The sequence below is a fragment of the Microcaecilia unicolor genome, chromosome 2, assembly GCF_901765095.1.
Source record: "Microcaecilia unicolor chromosome 2, aMicUni1.1, whole genome shotgun sequence".
Classification (NCBI taxonomy): Eukaryota; Metazoa; Chordata; class Amphibia; order Gymnophiona; family Siphonopidae; genus Microcaecilia; species Microcaecilia unicolor.
This window is the reverse complement of record NC_044032.1, coordinates 260,583,789-260,609,833: the sequence shown is the minus strand read 5'-3', so window position 1 is coordinate 260,609,833 and position 26,045 is coordinate 260,583,789. Positions and strand designations below refer to the sequence as shown.

The 26,045-nt window shown below is 45.0% G+C and overlaps 1 protein-coding gene across 5 annotated transcripts in view; it reads right to left on the bottom strand.

Annotated features, from left to right (window-relative positions):
- Positions 1-26,045, bottom strand: part of KDM5C (lysine demethylase 5C) — a 187,140-nt gene that overhangs the window by 141,858 nt on the left and 19,237 nt on the right. For all 5 annotated transcript variants that reach the window (XM_030194032.1, XM_030194031.1, XM_030194034.1 and 2 more), the window contains 2 exons: positions 25,745-25,868; positions 24,366-24,547 (listed from right to left, as the gene is read on the bottom strand). In XM_030194032.1, coding sequence (XP_030049892.1) covers positions 24,366-24,547; positions 25,745-25,868 — 306 coding nt within the window. The remainder of the gene's footprint in view (positions 1-24,365; positions 24,548-25,744; positions 25,869-26,045) is intronic.

Here is a 26,045-nt window from a genome sequence, read left to right as displayed (position 1 = left end):
AGATATTCCAGCAACTGAGCTCAGCCACAACTCTCACCAGAGAAGTGGTATGGCGTATTTAAGGTTTTATAAATAGATTCCAGCAATTGAGCTCACCAGCAACCACCAGAGAAGTGGTATAGACCACGTAAAGTTCTGTATATATATAGTATTGTTCCACAAAACGTAAAGGAATGAATACACTTCCTACTTAATAAAAGAAGCTAAAGAGTAGAGAGAACATGGGAGGGGCCTGGTCCGGTCCGGAGGGACTAAAGGAAAGCAAATTAGCAGGTAAGATCTAATTTCTCCTTCCTTAGCGTCCCTACGGACCGGACCAGGATTGGACTGATGGGAAGTACCAAAGCAGTAATCTGAAGGTAGGGACCCTATGAAAACTGCAGAGAAATGTTCATGCTGCATAGGCCACCTGGCGACAACTAACATGTAGTGTGTCCCAATGAGCAAAATAAAATGAAACTAGGACTAAGTTGCCAACTTACCAATGTGCACCGAGAGCACCAAAAATCGCTGTAGTAAGAATAGAGCCCGCTTCTGAAGTTGTGGAAGATGTTGTAATACGCTGTGGAACTGCCCTCTCAGCGAGAAGAGAAATAGACATTCTCATTTCCTTGATCCTTCGAGATGTAGCGGGTTAGAAACAATGAAAAACTTTTACGCCTACTGGCTAGAAGGACAAAACCAATAAGAAAAAACCGATTGGGAAAGGTGAAAACTTTAAACTACAGCAGACCGAAAAGAAGTTACCAACCGTAGAAGTATTCCACACATAGATCTACTTGCTGCAATGGCTACTAGGAAACACTGCTTGAAGAGGAAAACTTTATAGAAAAAGTTATGGCTACTAGAAAACAGAACTTTAAGAGTCTGTTCACGTAGTTCACCTAGCTGGTGAACGAAGCGGGGGGTACAGGTGCAGGACTCCTTTAAGAAAACCGCCTTGACAGTGGATGCTGCATAAGCGTGCGGTTGTCAACAGTATCATGCATCACTGATAGAGCTGCCAAATGAACTCTAATGGATGAGTAAGACAGACCAGATTTCGCAAGATGCAGAAGATATTCCAAAACATGCGAAATGGATACTGTTTGTGGAATGAAGTGGCGAGAGGAGCACCACAGAGTGAACCGTCGCCCCTTTGATTGATAGGACTTTAATGTAGATTTCTGTCTGGAAGCAATTAAAACTTGAAGTACTTCCTGCGAAAATATCAAAGACGTTGCGGACCCAGTAACCACGCCATAAGTTTGAGTGACTGGGGGTCCGGATGTAGAAAGGTGCCTTGGTTCTGCGTGAACACCTAGTGGGATGACGGAAGAAACGCATATAGAAGGTTGAAAAACCCCTGCTGGACGTTGGCATCTGTCCCTGTCTCCGTCAAGACTGTTGCTGAACGGAAGAAGCAAGAAACGTTCGTGAGCCTGAAGGCAAAAAGAGATAGCCCTGAAGTGTCGCAGTGAGGAAGTAAGGCTGAAAAAATGAGAGTCCATTCACCTAAATGCAGGGTGAGACAACTAAGAAAAAATGACTACAAACTCAAGAGTATACTCTTAACTCCTCCTTGGCGGATGACATAATCCATTGCCATGGCAAGGACCAACATAGCTCTCTGTGCCTTGTTTGTCAGTAGGGAAAACAAAATTCACCCGAAGGTAAAACAAATTGCTGAGGTCCCCCAGAAAAAAATATATACAAACAAGCTTCTGCCAAAAAGTGTACTGCACGAAGCATCCCAATGACAGAACTAAGGTTCTTGAGATAACTAGATGACACTTAAATAGCGCGATTGATGACCCTGAGATTCGCAATAGGATGAAGGAAAATTCCTTCTTGGGCATTAGAAAGTAAAATTGCATTCTGCAGAATAGAGCGAGGAAATGGCCGAAGGCCCAAGGTCACCAAGAAAAATATAAACTGGGATGTTTGCAGAGGAGACAAAAGACTGTGCGCCCACCTGACTAAACAAAGAGAAAATCAGAGATATCTGATGAGAGATCAAATGAGAGATCAAATGAGAGGCCTGGCTACAATCACCACCCAACCTAGAGACCTAGAGAAATGCAACACCCGGTGCGTGACCTGAGAACTCTGCTGATAAGACTTTCTCCAATTAGGCAGTCGTCTAGGTAAGAATGAAATGACCCTAAGAGCGCAATGAACATCCTCTTAGATCTATAAAAGAACGGAAGAGAGAGTACTGCTGAAAATGCCCGGTTAATGCATAAGCAAAAAACTAGCCAATCTCTGGATCCTGAGGAGAAGAGGAAGGGTGACCAAGGACACCAGTTAAATAGGGCTACAAACTCCAACCCTATCTCTATGGCGTTCCATAGTTGGGTAAGTTCTGAATATAGAAAGTTCTGAATATAGGAGTCCACCAGCTATGGTAGTACGCTCCGGACAGAAATAAATTGTCCCAGTATGAACATCTGATTCACCGGCCTGTAATTTCTTGGATCTCCCTAATCCACATACCACGGTCATGCGTCCTCCCTCACTGAGATGTAGATTGTACGCTCCTTTGAGCAGGGAACGTCCTTCTTTGTTAATTTGTACAGCGCTGCGTAACCCTAGTAGCGCTCTAGAAATGTTAAGTAGTAGTAGTAGTAGTACCAGACTCATACCCAATAGATATGAATGTTGAGCTTGTTTCAGGTTAAAACACCGAACCTAGGCCCAGGGTCCCCGGTGTTCCTAGTGGTGAACAGCCATGGCAAATATTGTATGCGTTAGTTTGCAGAATTACTGCAAAGCCTTGCTTTTGGAGCAGAGATTTCTGTTCGATACTCTCGTGAGAGGTTTCTTTTTTTTTTCTTTTTTCTGCTGTTCTGGTTGTAGAAAGGTGGACATTTGAGCTTTCCCAGAATGGCTAAACTTATGTACCTATGCCCATTAGATATGAATGCTGGACTTGATGGACTTTAGGCCTTACCCAGCATAACCATACTTATGTACCTATGGCAAAAATACACAGGAAGTGAGTGAATCCCCTTCCAATTGAAAGAACACTCTGGAGTGAAGGCGCATAGAATGAAAATGAAAAAGGACAAACTTGGCAAATACCTGTAACGAAAAAAGTGAAGTTGTGCCACAGCCACTTGGTGAAGGCAGTGTAGACAAGACTGTATCTGAATTCAAGAAAGCTTGATATAACATCAGGTCTCTAAGGAAGAGGAAGAGATAGCAGATGGTATGTATAGGCATACTGGACCAAACCAGGATGTTTATAATCTGCCAATGCTGAACTGATAGAGTAGAGACAAACACGAGTAGATGGTTTGAGGACCTTCCACTATCTTTAAGTGGGAAATATGCAAAATGAAAGGATGACTTTATTCTCTAAGTGACCATATGTCCTGTAAAACCCAGAAGAAAGCTAAAATGAAATATGAGAGACTTCAAGGCAGTTGGAAAAGAAGGGAAGACATGAATAAAGCATGCCTGCTAAGGCAGCTGAGTGATTGGGAGCTTGGTAGACAGGACTGTCCCTCAGAGAATATGAAAGAGCTGATATATCCCCATGGCATCTGAACAATCCACTGTATGCCTCTAGAGAAGGCTTCTTAAAGTCTGAAAAAGAAAACACTGTATAACACTACAGCCATTGAGAGTGTGTCTGTTAAGTTCTTAAAACCCTATATAACATCATAGGCATGGAGTAAAATGCTTGAAAGGAACTAAGATATTATGGTCAGAATTGCAAAGTACCAATCAATTGACTCTTAGGCAATGTAGTCCTATTCACCAGGGAATGAGAAAGACAGAAATTTACTCTATGCCTATAGAGAAAGTTTCTAAAGTTCTTAAAACACTGTATAATACTACAGCTATTGAGGAAAATGCTTGAAATGAATTATGATATTATGATAAGATGTAGATTTTCCACCAGGCAATGAAAAATGACTGAGCACCAGAAAAAACTAGTGTTAACAGCCCCGTGATACATAGAAATTTAAAACAAGAAAAGCTTGTTATATATCCATATATGAAAGGAGCCCCCTTTCAACCAAATATTGCCTGCTGATGTGAAGAGCATTTTAGAATATGCCGTTCAGCACAAGAGCATTTTAGAATACGCCGTTCAGCACATACAAAAGTGTACACATCTTGGAGCCGAACTGCTCTATGAACTGCAGCCTTACCTTCAGCAGAGAGATCCCCGACTGACAAGACGGAGGGAGAAACAAAATGGCCGCCATTCGCGCCACTGGCCCCGTGGCGATCGTCGACAGCGCGCCCGACACCTCCGAACAAGCGGAGCCCAGTGGAACGGCGAAGAAACAACAGCCAGCGAAAAGGCCCCGAAAAAAACCGGAGGCAGCACCGGACCCGAAGAAACCTTGAAGGGAGAGCAAAATTTACACGTTCCGGCTGCGTGAACTGCGCGACGCTGACCGACAGCAGCTGTTTGAACTTTTAAGCCATATCGGAAAAAACAGGTGGCCGCGCTTACGCGGTTCGCACCTTTCTTTTTTTTTTTTTTTTTTCATTTGTTTAAACTGCCGCCACCAAAACGCAAGAAAATGGAGAAAATTAAATCTGATGAGAAAAATCGCTGTTTAAAGTCACAGACACTGAATTATTTTCTTCTATTTTTTTTTTTTTTTTTAATAACCCCTCAATCATAATAAAACACTGGAGCTGCCTGCTCGTTAGAAGTCTGGGGAAAGAAAGGCTGCTTCTTTGAATTTCCTTTTATTTGATTTAATTCTTTTAAAGCAGCTGCCTGTTAAAAGCGGCTGCCTCTCCCAAAGACGGTACACCTTTCCAGAGAAAGGGACGGCCCTTCCCTGCTAAGCCAGGGAGATGGGGAGGAAGGGGGGTGGACTCGAGACACCCGAGTTTAACACCCCCGAGGCTGTCAAAGAAAGAAGAGAAAGGAAACCCTGTCAAGCCTCTAAATAAGATTCCAGGCACAGAAGAATTATCACAAATATCTGTAATATCTAAAGAGAAAAGGAGAGAGACTAATGGGCTCACTTCCTACTTGCTGGGAGACTGAGAAAATACTGAGGCTAAGGTCACATGGCCAGGGCTCCTAATGGCTCTCTAGAGTCAGAGTTTTTTCTCAGTCTCCACCTGCTGGTAGGCGAGCACAACCCATCAGTCCAATCCTGGTCCGGTCCGGAGGGACGCTAAGGAAGTGGTCTTTTTTTGATCGCGTGGAAGAAGCGAAGGCCTATGTGAACAAGTTGCAGGGCGACAGACAGCAATCCACATAAGCAGCATTATAAGGAAAGGCAGGTACAATAAGTGGAAACTGATGTGATTTAACTTTAAAGTGGGTGAAAAATCTTCTGTTTGGCAGCAGTAAGCCTTTAAGACATAAGATGAGATAGGATTCTGCGTGCCCTGCAGATGGACTGGAGGTTGTAGGGCAAGGCAGTATGGGCCCCGTCCATAGAAAGCAGCTGCAGCAGAGGACATATTTGATGGAAGACACCAATAAACTGAAAAGAATCAGATGAGTGAATACTGTCTGGTCGGGACAGTACAGTTTACTAAATACAGTACTTAAAAACATGTATTTATTACTGAACCTAGCAGGTCAACTGTATATTGATTATTAGCATGTTGGGCAAGATAATGAATGGAGGGATAGGTTGATTGAATGTTTGAACGATTGGATGAATGAAGAGATGAGTGAAGCGAGGGGGGCAATGTGATAAGTTTAAGACCATCTGAAATGTAAAATCATTATACCCTGCAGTGGTCTATATAATAGAGAGTCTAGATGAAGACCATTGCTCCTGTACACGTGGAGGAAACATGGTCATATGCGGATCACTGCAGGACATCCACACGAGACAGTATCACAAGGTATTGAATGAATGACTGAATGCTATTGGAGAGGTTGTTCAGGTTAGCCTAAGAGAGAGAGCAAATTTCCTATTATAACTACTATTCTTTAGGTTAATATACTAGGTTGTGCAGTGGAAGAGGGAAGCCTGAGGAGTGGCTGATAGGATGTATGATTGAACGATATCTGAGGGACAATGTTTATATTTAAAGGAGTGGAGGGCAGAGATGGATCCGAATAGAGGAGGAGGGATTGGGTGATCTGTAAAATAGAAGGGTGGGTAGCTCCAAGTCCAGAACGGAATGGATTCGGGGAACCGATTGGGAGGACTGGGGGAAGAAGGGAAGGGGGGGGGGGGGGGGGGGGGGTTTTGAGAGTCGGGAGGGTTTTCGAGGGGGAGGGCGTTGCTCAAAATATGTAGAACCACTGGATCGGGAGAAAGTAGGGAATGGGGAACATGCAAGTCTGGTGGGGGGGTGGAGGCTGGGACACTCTCTCACAAATCAGAGATGGAAGACATTTGAGGGTATTGCCTATAAGGAGAGATTGGGGGTAGGATAACATGCCTAACCTAACATTTACCACATGGAATGTTGGAGGGATTCAATCCCCAATTAAGAGGCATAAAAGTTTGAAAGTACTTAGAGATAGGGGGACCTCCGTTACCTTTCTGCGGGAGACACACCTTTCCGCGACAGAGCATGCCAAACTTAAAAGATGGTGGGTGGGTGATCTCGTAGAAGCCCCGGCAAAGGGGAGGAAGGGAGGTGTGGTGATCTTATTCAGGAAGGGTTTGAATTTAGAGATAAAGAAGGTCATTGCGGACCCAGAGGGCAGATATGTTCTGGCCTCGATAATTCTTGAGCGCCAACCTATACTATTGTGCAATCTCTATGCCCCAAATACCTTTGATCGAGCATTTTATACAAAGGTGATCAGACAGATATTGGACCTGGGTGATATCCCGATAATATTAGGAGGAGATCTTAACGATGTGGCAGACCCTCAGATAGATAGATCCCAACCTACAGATAGAGAACTAACAAGGACAGTGAGAGGGGTGAACCTTTTAGGGTCAGCATTGGGTCTGGTGGATGTGTGGCGAACGCTAAATCCTTTGGAGAAGGACTTTACACATGTGTCAAGGGCTCACTCCACACTATCCAGAATAGATTATCTGCTAATATCCAGAGAACTTTTTACACAGGTCGAAAGCACAAAGATAGGGCCTATAATGATATCTGACCATGCATGAGTAGAGTTAAGCCTCCAAGGAAGGCACTCTAGGCAAGCTGAGAGCGGTTGGAGATTCCCTTCTCACCTATATAGAGATAGTAAATTTCCTCCATTTTTATTCTCCAAGTGGCAACAATATAAAATTGATAATGAACATAGATCAAATGTAATACTGTTTTGGGAGGCAGCAAAAGTGGTTCTCCGGGAAGAAATTATCTCCTACGTGAGTCACCAAAGAAAGGTGAGGAAACGAAAGCTTTTGCGTTTAGAAAAACAAGTGACTGTCTTAAGACAGCAGTATGGAGTGAGTCATTCATTGCGAATTAAGAAGCAATTATTGGAAACCCAACAAACTTTAAATGAGTTAATACATACAGAGGCAAAGAAATCATTATAAATTTCAGCTCTATAAATTCGCAAACAAGGGTAGCGCTCTCCTGGCTAGATTAGCAAAGGGTAGTACGGGTCAGAGTAAGATAGCCACATTGGTGGATTCTAGAGGGAAGCGAGTGAATAACGACAAGGCAATCAACAAAGTGCTCCGGGACTTTTTTACTAAACTATATGAGTCCCAGCAATCTCAGTTGGTAGATAGTGACATTTATTTGAATAGCATAGAGCTTCCAAGGATATCGAGTGAAGAATTATCCCAGTTGAGTGCCCCAATAGACACGGAGGAAGTGGCATGGGTAATCAAGCAAAGTGCTCTTGGTAAGGCGCCTGGTCCCGACGGACTCCGCAATGAGTTTTATAAACTATTACAGGACGACATTAGTCCGGTTCTGACAGAGGTCTTTCAGAATCTGTCCACAAAGAGCGCTCCCGGTACATTTGAACACAGCACAGATCATAGTATTAAGAAAACCTGGTAAACCTGAGGATCAACCGGAATCTTACCATCCCATCTCCCTGCTTAACACTGAGGTTAAGCTTTTGGCCAAGATATTGGCAAACAGACTGGCGAGAGTCTTACCATCTTTAGTAGCTGAGCCCCAAGTAGGGTTCACACGGGGAAGGGTTATAGCCAAAACATAAGACGGATCCTGGCGGCTTGGAGACAATCAGATTGGAAAGGCACCCAGCTCTACTTATCAGTTTCGACGCGGAAAAAGCGTTTGATAGAGTGGACTGGGGCTTCTTGTTTGGTATATTAAAGGCTTATGGGATAGAAGGCTGGTTTAATGAGGCTGTGCGGACATTGAGGACCCCGAGGCGTGTGTGTACGCAAATGGTATTACTTCAGACAGATTTAAGATTAGAAGAGGGGACTAGGCAGGGATGCCCACTCTCCCCATTGTTTGTTTTAACTTTAGACCCGCTGTTGCGGGAGTTGCAGCTTAATTCCGATGTGAAAGGGGTGCATGTAGGGGATTTTCTCTTTAAAACAGCTGCTTTTGCAGATGACTTATTGGTATTAATACTGAGCCTAGAGACTCCCTGCCTTACCTGATGGAGAGCCCGGAGGAGTACGGGGATTTCTCTGGTTTCCGATTGAATCTTTTAAATCGGAGGCGTTGGCTAGTTCAGACGATCTGCGGGAGATTGTGGGGAGCGGGGTTCCCATTACAGTGGGCAAATGAATCATTTAAATATCTAGGGATTACAATTGGCAATGAACCCGACAAAGATATATGAAATCAATGTTCCAAGGTTCCTCCGGGAGACAAAGGAGCAGCTGATGAATTGGCTAACTTGCCAGTAACTTTTTTGGGACGATTACATCTGTTTAGAATGATGGTATTCCCTAGATGGCTCTACCTTCTACAGACCCTTCCTCTGTGTTGCTCAAAAAAGACTTAGAAAGCCCTTAGGAAATTAGTGATGAAATTCTGTTGGGGGGTGGAAAATCTAAAGTGAGGTGGAAATATTTATTAGGGGCACAAAAGATGGGTGGTTTAGGGCTCCCCAGACATCCGGAAATATAATCAGGCATGCCTGTTAAGGCATTTGAGAGATTGGTTGATGGATTCAGATGTTTACACACATGTGGAACTTGAGCGAGACCACTTCAGGCCTTGGCACCTGGTTTCCCTGTTGCATTCTCCAAGGAGAGATTTGCCAGAAAGAGTAAGAGGAAGTGTACTGTTAAAGTCAGTCAATGAGGCATGTGTGGAAAACAGTGCTCACGTATTGGGGGCAGGATAGCAGAGGAAGCGTATGGTTACCTTTGAGGGGGAATGTGTCATTTAGGCCGTGAGATGAAAATAGGATTTTCCGACTTGTTAGAGAATAAGGGAATCCATTCGATGGATAAGCTGGTAATGGAAGACGGATCTCTGCTCTCATATACTGAATTTCTGGAGAAGTATGGGCAGGGGACGGCGGCCTGGTTGGCGTACAGGCAGTTGTCTCATTATGTGAGTACCCTCCCATCGGATAGCCTGCACCCACGTTTTGGGAGACAATTAAGAGAATTATTAGAAGGAGATGCAGCGGGGCAAATCTCAGTGTCCTGGTTTTATGGCAAATTGGGTAGACTCTCAATGGAAACGGGAACTTGACAGAGGTAGCAATAGATGGAGCATAGAGTCGGGCAAAACATCTCTACACATTTGATATCGTCAGCTCTTCAGAGTGGGGTGGCCATAGTACACAATGCAGAATTACAGGAGTGTCACTTTCGCACTATCCATCGAGCATATTTCTCTCAGAGACAAGCTTTTAGAGCAGGAGTATTGACTACACAGCACTGTAGGAAGTGCTATAGGGTGGAGGCAAACTTCTTTCATGGGATCTGGCAATGTAGGTCAATATCATTATTTTGGTCAGCAATTGGAAGATACTTGACCAAAGTGCTGGGGCGCACAATAAATTTAACTTTTGAAAGAGCTGTATTCAGTGTGCCTAGACTCTGGATGGGAACCACAAAGGGGGAGAAATTGTTCCTTGGCAAGGCCTGCATATTGGGGAAAAAATGCATCCTACTTTACTGGACTAGTGATTGCCCACCCCTCCTTTTGGCACTGGAGGAATCGACTTCATGAATTGCTGACATGGGAGTCTAGAGGGGCGGGTCTGTCGCCGGGAAGGCAGCGGAGGTTCCTAGCAATATGGGGGGCATACATAAACACTATATCGCCTAAGTCGAGAAGTCATATCTTGAATAGACTTCCTTGGAACCAGTGAAGAGAATTTGAATTTGAACAATGCTCGGGGAGGGGAGGGGGGAGGTTTTGGGAGATAGGGAAGAAGAGCTTTGGGTTAGAAAGATTAAAGACAAGTTTTGGTCTTGTTAATTAGGGATTTCCTATTGTCTATATTATCTGGTTTCAATGGGTTACCTTCTGTTACAAGGAAGTTTCTGGATGATATATGCTACTATCATTATGTAGCTATAGAAGCATAAACAATTGAGAAGGGGAGGGGATGGGGGGTAAAGGGGTTTGGGGGGAAAAAGTTGTTAAACCACAAATCTGATGGCTGTTTTGCACTAATCTTTAACCCTGTTACATGAGAGGTTATTACCGCGCTGTTTAAGTTTATATTTATATGGTTTATTGCCTTTGTATTATGTCATCAATAAAATATTGAAATATAAATGCAGCTTAGATTTGGTTATGTGTGATTTTTAAACCATGTGGCTTAAGTTACTGGGGGGAGGTCTTGGTGGTCTCATGAATCTTATATTTTTCATCTGTAATGATTAGATGGTTAATGCCAAACACTGAATGTGATTTTAATTGTAAGTTTTCGTTTTGTTTACTTTGCTGGTGTCATTTTTCAAAAACTAATAAATTCAAGTTAAAATGCTGGGGAAGGAAAAATACTTGTACTTTTAACTTTCTATAGTGGCTGCCTCTCCCAAAGACCATACACCTTTCTAAACAAAGGGTAGCCCTTCCCAGCTACGTATAGGAGATGGGGAGGAAGGGGGGGGGGGGATTCGGGACACCCGAGTTTAACAGCCCCAGAGGCTGTAAAAGAAAAAGGAAAAGAAATCCCTATCTGACCAGCGTCTAACAGAGAATTCCTAGGCACAGAAGAAGAAGTAGCATTGCTGCTGTTGTTATTATTAACCTCTAAAAGAGAAAGAGAGACTAAAGGGCTCACTTCCTACCTGCTGGGAGACTGAGAAAATACTGGGGCTAAGGTCACATGGCCAGGGCTCCTATTGGCTCTCTAGAGTCAGAGTTTTTTCTCAGTCTCCACCTGCTGGTAGGCGAGCACAACCCATCAGTCCAATCCTGGTCCGGTCTGGAGGGACGATAAGGAAGAATTAATTTAATCTCTCCGCTATGGCCTTGTCTTTCCTGAGTGCCCCTTTTACCTCTCAGTCTTCTAGCGGGTTGAACCGATTCTTTTGCCAGCTTCTTGCTTTTAATATACCTAATAAAGTTTTTAATTCCATGACCTAATCGGGATTCTTCTATTTAAACTGTTGCTAATTCAGAGTAAAGTAGTGACCGGGATAGAGAAGGCCAATACATTTTGGTGAAAGTAGAAATTGAGCTCTCATTTTACCCTTTGTTAAATATTCATGCTCCCAATACAGACTGCAATGAGTTTTTTTTGGTGAGCTGAATTCATTAATTAAACATACTGAGTGACATTTGGTGGGCGGGGGGGTTCAATTTAACACTGAATCCCCAACTAGATAATTCAGCTTCTGTGGTTGGATATTCTCATGCTATCAGAGTGAAGTTGAAGCAAATCCTGTCCCACTGGGACATTTGTTGATCTGTGGAGATGTCTGCACCCCTCACGAAGGGATTACCTTTGCTACTCCAATGTACACAGCACCCATTATCATATTGATATATGGCTTGCTGACAAGACTCTTGATACCTTATATATCTTATTATTGTAACATGGGTCTAATCAGACCAAGCTCCTGTCATTAGGTTCATGTTGTTCTACCAAAAATCTACAGGGCAGTGGTTTTGGCGATTTGACAACTTATTGCTAGACCCAAAGAATGCAGAACTGGAGAAGGACCTACAGGAATATATCCTATTTAATAACACTGGGAGGGTCTCAAAACTATCATTCGGGGTAACGTAATAGCCTTAAAAACTCATTCACATAACATAAAAGACATATTGGGTCAGACCAAAGGTACATCTAGCCCAGTATCATGCTTCCAACAGTGGCCAATCCAGGTCACAAGTACCTGGCAGAAACCCAAATAGTAGCAGCATTCCATGCTACCGATCCCAGGGCAAGCAGTGGCTTCTCCCACATCTATCTCATTAACAGACTATGGACTTTTCCTCCAGGAACTTGCCCAATCCTTTCTTAAACTAAGATTTGTTAACTGCTGTTACCACATCCTCTTGGCAATGAGTTCCAGAGCGTAACTATACTTTTGAGTCAAAAAATATTTCCTCCTATTTGTTTTAATGAAGTTACATGGAAATACTTTTGAGTGTACCCTAGCCTCTGTACTTTTAACCATTCTAAAACGCTCAGGATTTTGTAGACCTCAATTTAACTCCCCTCAGCCATCTCTTTTCCAAACTGAAGAGCCCTAACCTCTTTAGCCTTTCCTCATATGGGAGGAGTTCCATCTGCTTTAAAAAAAGTTTGGTTGCTCTTCTTAGAACTTTCTAATCCACTATCTTTGAGATACACAAACAGAACTGAACATTACTCCATGGAGCGATAGAGGCATTATAGTATTCTTGGACTTATTTTCCATCCCTTTCCTAATAATTCCTATCATCCTGTTTGAATTTTTTGTCACCGCAGCACACTGGGCAGAAGATTTCATAGTATTGTCTACAATGACACCTAGATCTTTTTCTTTAGTGTTGACTCCTAAAACGTTGACCCTAGCATCAGGTAACTATGATTTGGATTATTCTTCCCAATGTGCATCACTTTGCATTTGTCTATATTAAATTTCATCTACCATTTTGATGGCTAGTCTTCCAATTTCCTGAGGTCTTCTTGCAATTTATCACACCTCGCATGAGTTAACATCTGCAAATTGTTCCAATTTCCAGATCATTTATAAATATGTTAAAAAGCACAGGTCCCTGTACAGATCCCTGCAGTACTCCACTATTCATCCTCCTCCATTGAGAAAAATGGCCATTTAACCCTACTCTGTTTTCTGTACAATAAGAAGTTCCTAAAACAAAACAAAAAAAAGGACCGCCTCCTATCCCATTACTTTATTTTCTCAGGTGTCTCATGATTACCTTTGTCAAAAGCTTTCTGAAAATCTAGATACACTACTAGCTCACCACTATTTACCCTCCCTCCTCCATTAAAATTTTGAGGACACCTAACCCCAACTTAGAACAGCAGCATAAAAAAGGGGGGGGGGGCTCCAAAGCTTTACTAGAACAACTAGACAAACAAGAGCTTAAAGAACTAGTGCTAGAAGGAATTAATGGATACAAAACTTTTAACAGGATTACTTTGAATCTTGCAATCAGGCTAGTTGATAGCTCACAAGCTTTAAAAAAAAAAAAAAGACTCTGAGCAACCAAATTCTCAGCATTAAGGATCACAAAGGACAGGAACAGAGCTAGTGAAGCCATACAAGATTTACTCCAGAAAGTGACTGGTTTAGAGAAGTGTCAAGACTTGTGAGTTCTTATACCAAGTAGAGCGCTGCTGAGACTGGTACTCGGACCAGGTTCTGCTTGGCGGCCGGACAGCCCTGGGTTTCACCTGTGCTGACCATCGTTCCCCAGAGGTTGAGCCCCTAAGTGCGGGCAGCCTGCAGGACCTACGAGACAGAGCTAGAAGCGGGGTGGTGAATGTATCGGCCAGGCAGGCAGCTGGCAAGAAAGTGATCCAGGTACAGGCAAAGTCAATAGGCAGTAGCAGGCAGGGGAGTAATCCAGGAACAATGTCAACAGGCAAGCAGCAGGCAGGGGAGTAATCCAGGCACAGGCAAAGTCAGTAAGCAGGCAGCAGGTCAAGAGAGTAATCCAGGCACAGGTAAAGTCAGTAGGCAGGCAGCAGGTCAAGAGAGTAATCCAGGCACAGGTAAAGTCAGTAGGCAGGCAGCAGGTCAAGAGAGTAATCCAGGCACAGGTAAAGTCAGTAGGCAGGCAGCAGGTCAAGAGAGTAATCCAGGCACAGGCAAAGTCAATAGGCAGGCAGCAGGCAAGAGAGTAATCCAGGTACCGGCAAAGTCAGCAACGAGGGACAAGTAGATAAGAAGCAAACTACTGAGCAAGTAACACCTACCAAAGTAGAAGCCGAAGCATGGAGTCCAGGAAGAGCTCAGCTGATAAAGTGCTGGCGTCTGACATTAGCAGGAACCAGCAGGGAGAAGGAGCACAGTCATAGGACAAGAGCAGGAGAAGGAGGAACCGGAAGACCAATAGGAGAGAAGCAAGGGAAGCCAAGCAGAGAGAGAACAGACACAGTTGCATGGAAGCAAAGCAATTAAGGAGCCTGCAACCACCGCTCTCTGAACAAACCCAGAGAAGAACTACACACACATGGCTCAGGGCAGTGCCAGTCAAGTGTGCATGTCGACGGGAACCTGCGCAACCCGAGGATGCCGCTTGCGTTGAGGTAGGGGACATGACAAGAAGATTGTCCATTATTTAGAGGAAATAACCCTGACTCATCTGTTTCTAGGAGATATTAAAGTAACTCTCTAAACCCATCACTCTTGATGAAACCTTATGAAATACTGAGATCACTCCCCCATAGTAAAGCCCCGGGTTTGGAAGATTTCACTAACAAGCTCTATAAAATGCTTTCAGAACCTGTTAGCCCCAGTCCTGACCAGAGCCCTGAACACTATGGATAGGGTGAGCCATTACCTCATTCCTGGTGCTTGGCTGGGGTAGCTTATCCACACACCAGGGAAACAACCCACCTCTTGTGGCTCTTTCAGCCCATCTGCCTACTGAGGGACCAACTACAAACTCTTTATCAAAATAATGGCCCAGAGACTGCAGAGGGTCATGCTTCATTTAGTTCAGGATAATCGGGCAGGCTTCATAAAAGGCCATGAAAACTCTGAACTCTTACATCTTATCTGGCAGGCCAAACAGGATGAGATCCCATCCCTGGTTTTAGCTATAGATGAAATAAAAGTCTTTGATAAAGTCTATGGGTCATTTATGCTTAAAATGTCAGGGAAAGTTGGGATACAAGGGCGATGTCTTGCACTGGACCAGGTACTTTACAGGAAACCACTGTTCTGTCTACAATCAACGGCTTCTATACTGAGAGCACTGAACATGAAAGGGGGACTAAGGTTGCACTCTTTCTCCCCCCCTGGTTGCACTAACAGTGGAACCCTTTGCTCAGAATGTTTAAAGAAACATGGATCATCAGAGGCATTGAATACTTTTTGTTGAAAATGTTCTTTTCATCTTGGTGGAACAGTCTATCGCTCTCTCGTGTGGTTGAGGCTTTGGAAGAATATGGTTGAGTGTCAGGTTTTAATACTAATATCAAAATTTTAGATATTGAATGTAAAATTTGGATATGGAAGAGGTGGAGAGCCTGAAACTAGGGGTACATTGTAATCGCACTGCAGCATCTCCTTCAAACATTTCTTCTACTCTCTTGTACTACCAACCCCTGTTCTCGGCGCAATTTGACATCTTCCCCCAACCCACATTTCAACATCAAAATAATTGGTGGTAATTTCCTAAATACCAGTAAACTTTTCAATCTGATAAAAGGTAAAATTATGTATCATACCTGATAATTTTCTTTCCATTAATCATAGCAGATCAATCCACAGACTGGTGGGTTGTGTCCATCTACCAGCAGGTGGAGATAGAGAGCAATCTTTTGCCTCCCTATATGTGGTCATGTGCTGCCGGAAACTCCTCAATATGTCGAAGGGGGGAGGGACACCACACCCGCCGATGCGGGGGGATCTGGCTTATCCTGCAACCGCGGGAGGAGCTGGCTGACCCTAACACAGCCGAAGCGGGAGGGAAACAAAGCTACACCACCACCGCACAAAGCGGGGGGGAGCGCTGGCATAAATTAGTTATCAATCCAGCCACCATCGAAACGGAGGGAAGAGGAATGCAGCAGCTCACTGTAACACAAAATCGTCTCAATTCCAGGAAAATCCAATGGGAAGAACTTGAACACGAAGTCCTCCTAAACAGGAAATGAAGACTAAACCTGAAATATAACTAGAATACAAACAGTACGGATATCTGGGCGGGGCTATGGATTGATCTGCTATGATTAATGTAAAGAAAATTATCAGGTATGATACATAATTTTACCTTCCATTTCATCAAGCAGATCAATCCATAGACTGGTGGGATGTACCGCAGTACTCACCCAGGGCGGGACATAGAAATCCCTGAACGCAACACTGAAGCTCCAAACTGGGCCTCGGCCCGAGCGGCCACATCCAAGCGGTAATGTCGTGAGAAGGTATGAGCCGACGCCCAAGTTGCCACTTTACAAATCTCTTCCAAGGAGACGGATCTGGACTCTGCCATCGATGCCACCTGTGCTCTAGTAGAGTGCGCCTTCAGCTGAATAAGCGGAAGCCACATAAGCTGCCGCAATCGTCTCCTTGACCCAACGTGCCACAGTAGGCTTAGATGCCTGCAGACCCTTACGAGGGCCTGCAAACAGCACGAACAGGTGATCCGACTTCCGGAATTCACTGGTCACTTCCAAGTATCTGATGATGACTCGTCTCACATCCAGACATTTGAGAGCATTTGAGAGACTACTCTGGGTAATCCTCCCTATGAAAGGAGGGTAGACAAAGCTGCTGATTCACATGGAAGCGAGAAACAATCTTGGGCAGAAAGGAAGGCGAAATGGTTCTCGGCACGAGAGTGCCTGGAGCGCGTAAACTCTTCTGGCTGAAGTGATAGCCACCAAAAAGACCGCTTTCAACGTCAGGTCCTTCAGCGATGCCCTCGACAAGGGCTCAAAGGGCAGCTTCTGCAAGGCCCGTAGCACCAGACAGATTCCACGTAGGCACTATCGAGTGCAGAGGAGGGCGCAGGTGATTAACTCCTTTGAGAAAGCGCACCACATCTGGCTGCGACGCCAGGGAACCACCCTTCAGACGGCTCCTGAAGCAAGCTAGAGTCGCCACCTGGACTTTCCGCAAACTGAGTGACAGGCCTTTCCCCAGACCCTCTTGCAGGAACGCCAACACTGAAGATATTGGAGCAGTGGAGGGCGATAGAGAGCCTGCCTTGCACCACGATGCAAAGGTACGCCAAATCCTGGCATAAGTAGTAGAAGTAGAGCACTTCCTCGCTCTCAGCATAGTGGCGATGACCTTGTCTGAGAAGCCCTTCTTCCTCAGCTGCTTCCGCACAAGAGCCAGGCCGTAAGACCAAAGGGGGAGGGATCCTCCATCACCACGGGAACCTGATGCAAGAGGCCCCGCTCCACTGGCAGCCTCAGAGGGCCGTCCACTGAGAGCCTGATTAAGTCCGCATACCAGGGGCGTCTGGGCCAATCCAGACCTACCAGGATCCCCCGGCCCGGATGCTTTGCCACCCAGCCTAGAACTCTGTCCATCATGGGCCAGGGCGGGAACACTTAGAGAAGCTCCTGTGCCAGCCACTGCTGGAGAAGAGCATCGACTCCCAGAGATCAAGGGTCCCGTCCTCTGCTGAAGAACCGCGGCACTTGGCAATTGGCCGAGGACGCCATCAGACAAGGCTCGGCTGGCCCCAGCGCTTCGTGATGTCCAAGAACGCCAGAGCCGACAGCTGCCACTCTCCAGGATCCAAAGTATGGCGACTGAGAAAGTCCGCCTTGACATTCATGACTCCCGCAATGTGGGCCGCCGACAGCTGTTCCAGATTCGCTTCCGCCCACAGGCACAGCTTCATGGCCTCCTTGGTCAGCAGACCAGACCAGTGCTTAAGCCAGAGCCACCGCCGCACAGAGACTGTCTGAGCCATACCTTTAGCCGAGGCTCTTAAGTCATCATACAGCAAGTCTGCCAAGTAGGCAAAGCCTGACTCCAGGGCCGGCCAATCCTCCCTCAAGGAAGAATCTGAGGGGGAAGCCCGCTGCAATACAGTCAGGCACGCCCTGGCCACATAGGAGCCGCAAACCGAGGCTTGCAAACTCAGGGCGGCCGCCTCCAATCTCCTGTCCTGAGTGTCCTTCAGGGCAGTGCCACCTTCCACCGGCAGCGCCGTTTTCTTAGTCACCGCAGTGATTAAAGAATCCATCGTAGGCCAGATAAAGGCTTTCCGTTCCCCCTCTGGCAGAGGATACAGACGGGACATAGCTCTGGCTACTTTAAGGCTCGCTTCAGGGGAATCCCATTGAGCCGAAATTAAAGTCTGCATGGCTTCATGAACGTGGAAGGTTCTAGGCGGGCACTTAGTTCCCAGCATAATGGCAGAACCAGCAGAGGCTGAGAGAGGGTCTTCCTCCGGAAAGGAAATCGTCAAAATGCTCATGGCCTGCACTAACAGGTTGGGCAAATCCTCTGAGCGAAAAAGCCGCGCTGCAGAGGGGTCATCCGCTCCATCCGAGCGAGGATCAGTCTCCTCCATAGAATCCGCTAAGGACCTCTGGGAGAACTCAGACACGCTGCCCTCATCCACATGAGAGGAGACAGAGTCCTCGAGGGCCTGGAGATCCACCCGAGGGCGTTTGACCATGGAAGCCTCATCACCCTTATCAGACAGGGGAGCAGGGGCAGCGTTTTGCATAAGAAAGGCCTGATGCAGCAGCAAAATGAACTCAGGGGAGAAACCCCCCAGCCTGTGCCACGGCCCTAGAGGCAGTCTCAACCTGTGTTCCCAAGAGCGGGGGAGAGCCGCGCTGCGCATCCAAAATGGCGTCCGTCGCGACACTCCGCAAAGCAGCCGCACGGGAAGAATGGCACTTTAATTTCGCCGCCTTCTTACCGTCGCCCAAGTCAAGGGCGACCATACTATTAACGTCTCCCACCTCGAGGGCGGCCCAAGAAGAAGCCGTCCGAGCAGCGTGGCCAGCCAGCGGGGGATGGGCGCCTAAGGCGGGGAAAAACCGGGGAACTCTCCCGACTCCGAAAACGCGCCCAAAAAAGGCGACTCTGCCTTCGGGCCCCCCGCTTCCCCGCTAGATGCACGTACGCGTTCCGGGGAGCGTCTTTTCGCGCCCTTGCCATCCGACGCCATTAGCCACGTGGAGACTGTTCGGGGAACCCCCTGCCCGCTAGTAAAAGGTAAAATTACCTGCTTCTCGCTCCGAGCTGCAACGATTTGGAGTCCCAGTGAGCAGCTGCAAACAAAGACGTTTTTCTCTCACAAGACGTCTATTTTTCTGGTTTTGTTTTTTTTTTTTTAAACGGAGCCAGCGGGAGGGGGGAGAAAAGGAAGGACCTGGCACCAACCAGGTTTACACTTGCTCATTAAGAGCCCTCAACCCCAGGTAAAGAAAACCTGAACAATTAGGCTTGGAGACCTAGCCAGAGCTGCTGCTGTGTGTGACCACCACCTGCTGAGATAGAGAACATACTGGGGAGTTTCTGGCAGCACATGACCACATATAGGGAGGCAAAAGATTGCTCTCTATCTCCACCTGCTGGTAGATGGACACAACCCACCAGTCTATGGATTGATCTGCTTGATGAAATGGAAAGCCTATTATCCACAAAAGAAATAACCACAACCACAGAGTCTCCATCACAGCAGAGCAACTGGTTACCTTTTTCAAACAAAAAATCATTAAAATCAGAGGAGTCCTCAAATTAAAAGTTAACCATCAAGATATTTACGAAAAACAGTCAGACACACATACAGGAACAGCCACCAACAGAATATGGTTTTCCTTCCAACTACCAACCCATGACACAGTAAAACATTACCTCCTAAAATATTCAAACTCACAAGGCATACAAGATCCTTGTCCTAGTTACCTTATGAAGGAGGCTCCTAATATATTCATCAATCTGCATCAGCAGCATATCTCCTTCCTACTATTCCACGACACTTTCCCTGATAAAAAAGGTTCTATTATACTAACACCAATACCAAAAACCAATTCAATCACCATAACTGATTAAACTACTGACCAGTAGCCTCCATTCCTATGATGACAAAAGTGATGGAAGGAATAGTAGCAGCACAAACTATGGACTACCTTTCACATTTCTCCCTACTACACAAATCACAATCAGGTTTCAGACCATGCTATAGCACCGAGACTATCCTTACTACCCTAGTATCAAATCTAAGAAATTAGCATAGGGTCTAAAATCTTAATTAATGCAGTTCGATATGTCTAGCACATTCGATGTGATCATAAATATCCTACTAAACAACTTTGGTATATGTGGCACAGTTCACAAATGGATTTCAAGGATTCTTGAAATCAAGATCTTACTAAGTGAAAATGAAAGGACCCTTATCCTCTCCTTGGTCACTGAACTGTGGCATCCTTCAGGGTTCTCCATTATCACCCATTCTGTTTAATGTAATGATGTCACCACTAGGCAACAGACTAGAAACAGCAATATTCAAAACATTCATATATGCCGACGATGTTACCGTATACATAACCTTCAAAAAGAACATTAAAGACATCTTACAAAAGGCAAAATTTGGCTTAAATTTGATGGAAACCTGGGCCTCAGAAACCAAACTAAAGCTAAATACAGAAAAAACTAAATTCATGGTCATTACCAACCTATTTGACCAAAATGACTAAAACAGTTCCACAACTGACAACACTTCATTCCCCATTGACAATCTGAAAATTCTACGTATAATTATAGACAAACATTTAACATTTGATACTTGTTTCCTCAGTCTCTTCAAGTGTACAGCGCTGCATACGTCTAGTAGCGCTATAGAAATGATAAGTAGTAGTAATCACAATATCTTTCAGGTCTCTTTGGAAATTAAAAAGGATCAGACCCTATTTTTCAACAGAAACATTCAGACTATTGGTACAAATTATTAACATTATCCCAATTCGATTATTGTAATGTCATATATGCTGGCTGCAAGGAGTACCTGTTGAAAAACTCCACACAGCTCAAAATACTGCAGCCGTTCATATATAAAATCTCTTGTTTTTAAAGTGATTCCGTTTATTAATCAAATTACATTGGCTTCCCATCAAAGCCAGAATCACCTTCAAATACTAAATGGCACAACTCCAGACTATATGGTACCATTAATAAACTTACCGCAAAGAAACACTAAATATGAGGCAACAAACCATCTCAGACTACACCTCCCAAATTGCAAAAAGGTGATCTACAAAACTGTCCACTCTGAAGACTTCACTTACCTAGGAACCAAATGGTGGAACTCCTTACCACCCAAAATAAGAAATATACTAGATTCCGCAAAATCCTCAGATCGTTTCTATTCAAACAAACCTTCACAAAGAACGGCCATATCTCAAACAATTATTGCCTGAATTGGCTATTACTCTATTTACCATTAACTTTCTCTCTCCTTCATGTACAATTTCTCATTCATGATAGATTTTCTAAATGTTAACATCCATAGTTATCCTCCTCATCTTGTTCCATCCCCTTATTACATCCATGTCCGACACATTGATCTCTCTTTTAGCTCTTTCCTCCCTTTCTTTTTCTGCTTCTGTCAACTCAGATTTCAAGTTCTCACTCTGCAGTCCTCCATCTTCTTCTTTTTCAACTATCTTCCATCTCCTTCTCTTACCCCCTAAGCTCTCCCAGTTCCTGTCTCATTCCTTCCAGTCTCCTAATCCCTTCTATCTTTCCTTTACTCCCCCCATTACTGCATTTTTGTCCTCTGTACATACCCTCCTCTCATGTATCACCTTGATAATCCCAATGACCTCTCCATTATGGTTTCCCCACATTCCCTTTATCTCTCCTCCCTCCAAACCCTTCATTTATTGGCCAGCATCCCTTCCCTCCCTGATTCCCTACCCGTGTGGTCCAATATCTCTTCCCTCCCTCCCCCTGTAGTCCAATATTTCTTCCTCTCTTCCCTCCCTCCTTGCCCCTGTTGTCCAATCTCTCTCCCTGCCACTGTGACCCAGCATATCTATCCCTCCCCTCCACTTTCAGGTTCATCATTTCTTCTCTTAGCATTTCTCTTTTTCTTCCCTCCACCTTCTCCAGGTTCCAGGATGCTTCCCTTCCCCCTCAGGTGAGTAAAATGAACCCCATGACAGAGCATTAGAGGGACCAGGATGTGTTTACAGACAGCAGGGATTAAGTCAGCATTTGGCTGCATTTTAATTACTTGAAGTCTGGGCATGCGACCCTGCGTCCTGCATCACTTCTGTGTTTCCTCCTGGTTCTTTTTCAAAATGCGTTATCAAAGAGCTCTGGCACTCGTCCTATTTCTAGTCTCTCTTTCCTCCTGTTAATAGCACTTTGATCTGTCCCTGTAGTGTTTCCGTTTCCTCTGTTTCTCACTTTTCCTCTCTTCTACAGAGCTGCACGGGGACAGAAATCTAATCCTTCCCTGTCCAGGCTTGGCCAGCCCTGCCGCACAGCAGGTAACCTTGGCCCCCCCCCCCCCCCCCCCCCCCCCCCAAAAAAAAAAAAAAAGCATCTGCATGAAACATTTATTTTTATTATTTATGAAAACGACCTGTCCCGAAACATGCTCAAACCTATGTGGCCCAATGAAAGGAGAGTTTTATTTTACATTCTTTATAACACCAGGCTTCCAAAGGCAGGTTACAACAGTTAAGATGAACCCATTAGTAAAACAGGATATCCTCGCTGAAATTTTGGCCATATACTACTGTACCGTATAGAACAGTGTAGAAAAGGGAGCACAAACTACAGCCTGTTTTCGTGCCGTTTCTACCAGCCCAATAATTTCTGAAGCCGATTTAGTGATGCTTATTTATATTTAAATCTACATATGGGAAGCTTTTCAAGCAAATTTTTAAAAACTGCCTATTCCACATGGAACAGCTTTTGACTTTTTTTTTACAGATTGGACCATGTGTACAAGCAGTCCCTTATTTCTAATAATCGTTTGCTATTGTTTTCAATAGCGTTTGCTACTGTTTTGGGTGAACCAGTGTGGCAGCAAGCTCTGCCTGTGGCTTCAACCCATTGGGCTACATAGCCTCATACCATCTATTATTACATTTTTTCCCCCTCCTCCCTGCACCCACACTCCCACCCTTTTTAGAGCCTCCCTCTCTCCCACCCACATACATAACTGTATCCACCTCCCTTCCAACCCTGGGTGCCCTCCCCACATCTCTCTTCACCCTGTGGTCTAGTGACTTGCTTTGAGGCAGGAAAAATCCTCATTCTTTCCTGCCTGCTGCTGCTGATCCTCTTGTTGCCACCGCATGTTTAAAATGGCTGCCGAGACTTCAAGGGATGGCTCCACAAGACTTCCGCTTAAGTCTCGTGAGGCCATCGCTTGAAGTCTCGGCAGCCATTTTAAACAAGCGGTGGCAGCAAGAGGATCAGCAGCAGCAGGCAGAAAGAATGAGGATCTTTCCTGCCCCGAAACAAGTCAGTAGACCACCAGGGTGAACTGAGTTATGTGCAGGGAGGGAAAGCAAAGCTCGGTTCGACAGTTCTGCGGGAACCCCCGCAGGACCCAGGTCCAACCTCGTTGGGTCTCAGTACCCACGGGATTCCCGCTATCCCATACAGTTCTCTACTCTCTTCTTTCCCAAAGGAAAAAAGGAGGCAAAACCACAGCTGGTAAGCAGGAATGACACACTATTTCTCTGTAAACCCCCCTCCTCAGGTCAAACTCCCTCCCATCCACCCCAGGGTCAAGCTCTCTCCCTCTCCAGGTCTACCTTAAACCACATACTGCATATCTTCAAGGAAATTCACCGGCGGCAGCAGCAGTAATTCACCACCGCTGCTTGCAGCCTCTCTTCTGCCGCACCCAAACTCTTCTGACACAACTTCCTGTTTACGTGGGGATGGACCAGGGCAGATGAGACACTCCAAGCAGAATGCAAGAAGGCAGTAAATTACTGCCGTTGCTGGGGAACCTCCTTCAAGATGGCTTAAGGTAGACTGGGAGAGGGGGGTGAGGGAGGAGAATCGCAGAAACAGAGAAATGTGGTGCTAGGTCCACTGCTACTGGAACAGTCCGTTTGTGGCAAAAATGTTTGCTAGAGACTGAGAAATGCCGACTAGCTGGAACTGCACACTACAATTATAGGTTCACTCTGAAGTCAGTGGTTCTCAGGTTCCCAGTTTCCATCTGCTGGCAGATGTAAACCCAAACATCTGGATAGGTCGGGAGGAATGCTAAGGAAGATATACATATAAACAAGTCCTTTTTGTGCATTAGAATACTGTCATCCAGTATCCTTTTCCACATCCCAAGCCATCTACTGCTAACTCCAGGATGTGTCAATGAAAACCAGATTGGCTCCTCTGCCATGCATCAGGAAGAAACCCAAATGATTAGGGTTCTGCCAACATACAAAGGAGAGCATAAATTATGGTAGTTGTTCTTACCAACTGACTATTGCCATGTGCTCGTCGCAGACGCATTGTCATTTTGGTGCAGGGCTCAGGGCTAAGGGATGCTTCTTCTTTTACATCCACAAAACACCGAGGAGATGCAGACACCCGCTTCAAGTCTACACCAGATTCTTCTTTCACCACCAGCGTGGGAGGGCACTCAGGACTATCTTTATCTATGCCAAACATCAAACAGGAGAGGTATCAGTGAGGCTCTACAGAACACTATGAGGGGCATTTTCGATATGATTTCTAAATCTAATTTTGGATGTTTTGCTGAAAATGTCCAAAAATCAAGTGGTGAACATAGCAATTTTCAAACCAGAAAATAGTCTCCGTTTCAAAAATAGATGTATGTAAGATGTTTTTGTGCTAAGTGCATCTTTTTGGACCACTTAAAAAAGTTCCAAGGAAAAAATGCACAAACAAGCCTGTGTGATGTATGGAGATTTGGGGGGGGGGGGGGGGGGGGGAAAGAGATTAATTCTTGGCAGACTGGCCACTCAGACATCCCAGAAGAGCAATGGGGCACCCTAGGGGACACTACGGTGAACTTCACATAAAAGGTCCCAGGTACACATCTCACCATTATCCCCTTATATTGTATGATGAGCCCTACAAAACCCACCAAAATCCTACTGTGCCAACTGTACACCACTACAATAGCCCTTATGGCTCATAAGGTCTCAAAGAGGTCTTTCTCTCTCTACTTCCAAACTGAGACTGGAGAAAAATCCAGTATTTCTAGACTGAACTTGAGCTCCTGGGCCAGAGACCAGAACATTATTTTTTTTTAAGTAACTGGCCACATCATGCAGGTTAGTTCCTCTTTGTGTTAAACTAAATAAGGAACAGTCTTTTCTCTGTAACAGCTTTAAACATAAAACATGAACTACCTGCTGGCCAAACTAAAGAAATACACTTCATGACATATTCTTATAATTCATGCTGGAAAAGTCACTGTTTCGCCACACCTAGTATATGCAAATTTAGCACATGCATATTCATTATATCTTGAAAACATGAGTAGCTGAGGATCTCCAAAATATTTGGAAACTCCTGATACAGAGGAAATGAATGCTGTCTCAACAGCAGAGAACCCTTCCATGTCCAAGACAGCAAAGCACTAGCTATCAGTAAGGTAAATCAGTAGTTTTCAACCCAGTCCCTTTGGCTAGGTGTGTCCTGTCAGATTTTCAGGATACTCACAATCAATATGCATGAGAAATTTGCATATGCTGGGTCTCAAATGTATGCAAATTTAGCACATGCCTATTCATTGTGAATATCCTGAAAACCTAACTGGCTAGGCGTGTCCCAAGGACTGGGTTGAGAACATATGTGCTACATAGAATGCTGTCCATACCCCTCACCTTTCTTGCGTAGATTCTTGTCTTTAGCCATAAGACCCAACCCCATCATTTTAGGCCCTGCTCCATAAATCTGTAACTTCTTCAGTTCTGGGTTCTTCTCAATGTCCTCCTCAGTGGGTTCTGGCTAGGGGAAGATTAAAACAAAATAAAAATAAAAGGCCAGCTTAGCAAAGTGTTACAGCAACCAGCTACTCCACATTAAAAACATAAAAGCAAAGAAATAACCCCCTAAGAACATAGGCGACTCCTGCGAAAGATCAGCCCCAAACGGCCGAAGATGGCGAAAGAGAAGGTCCCGACG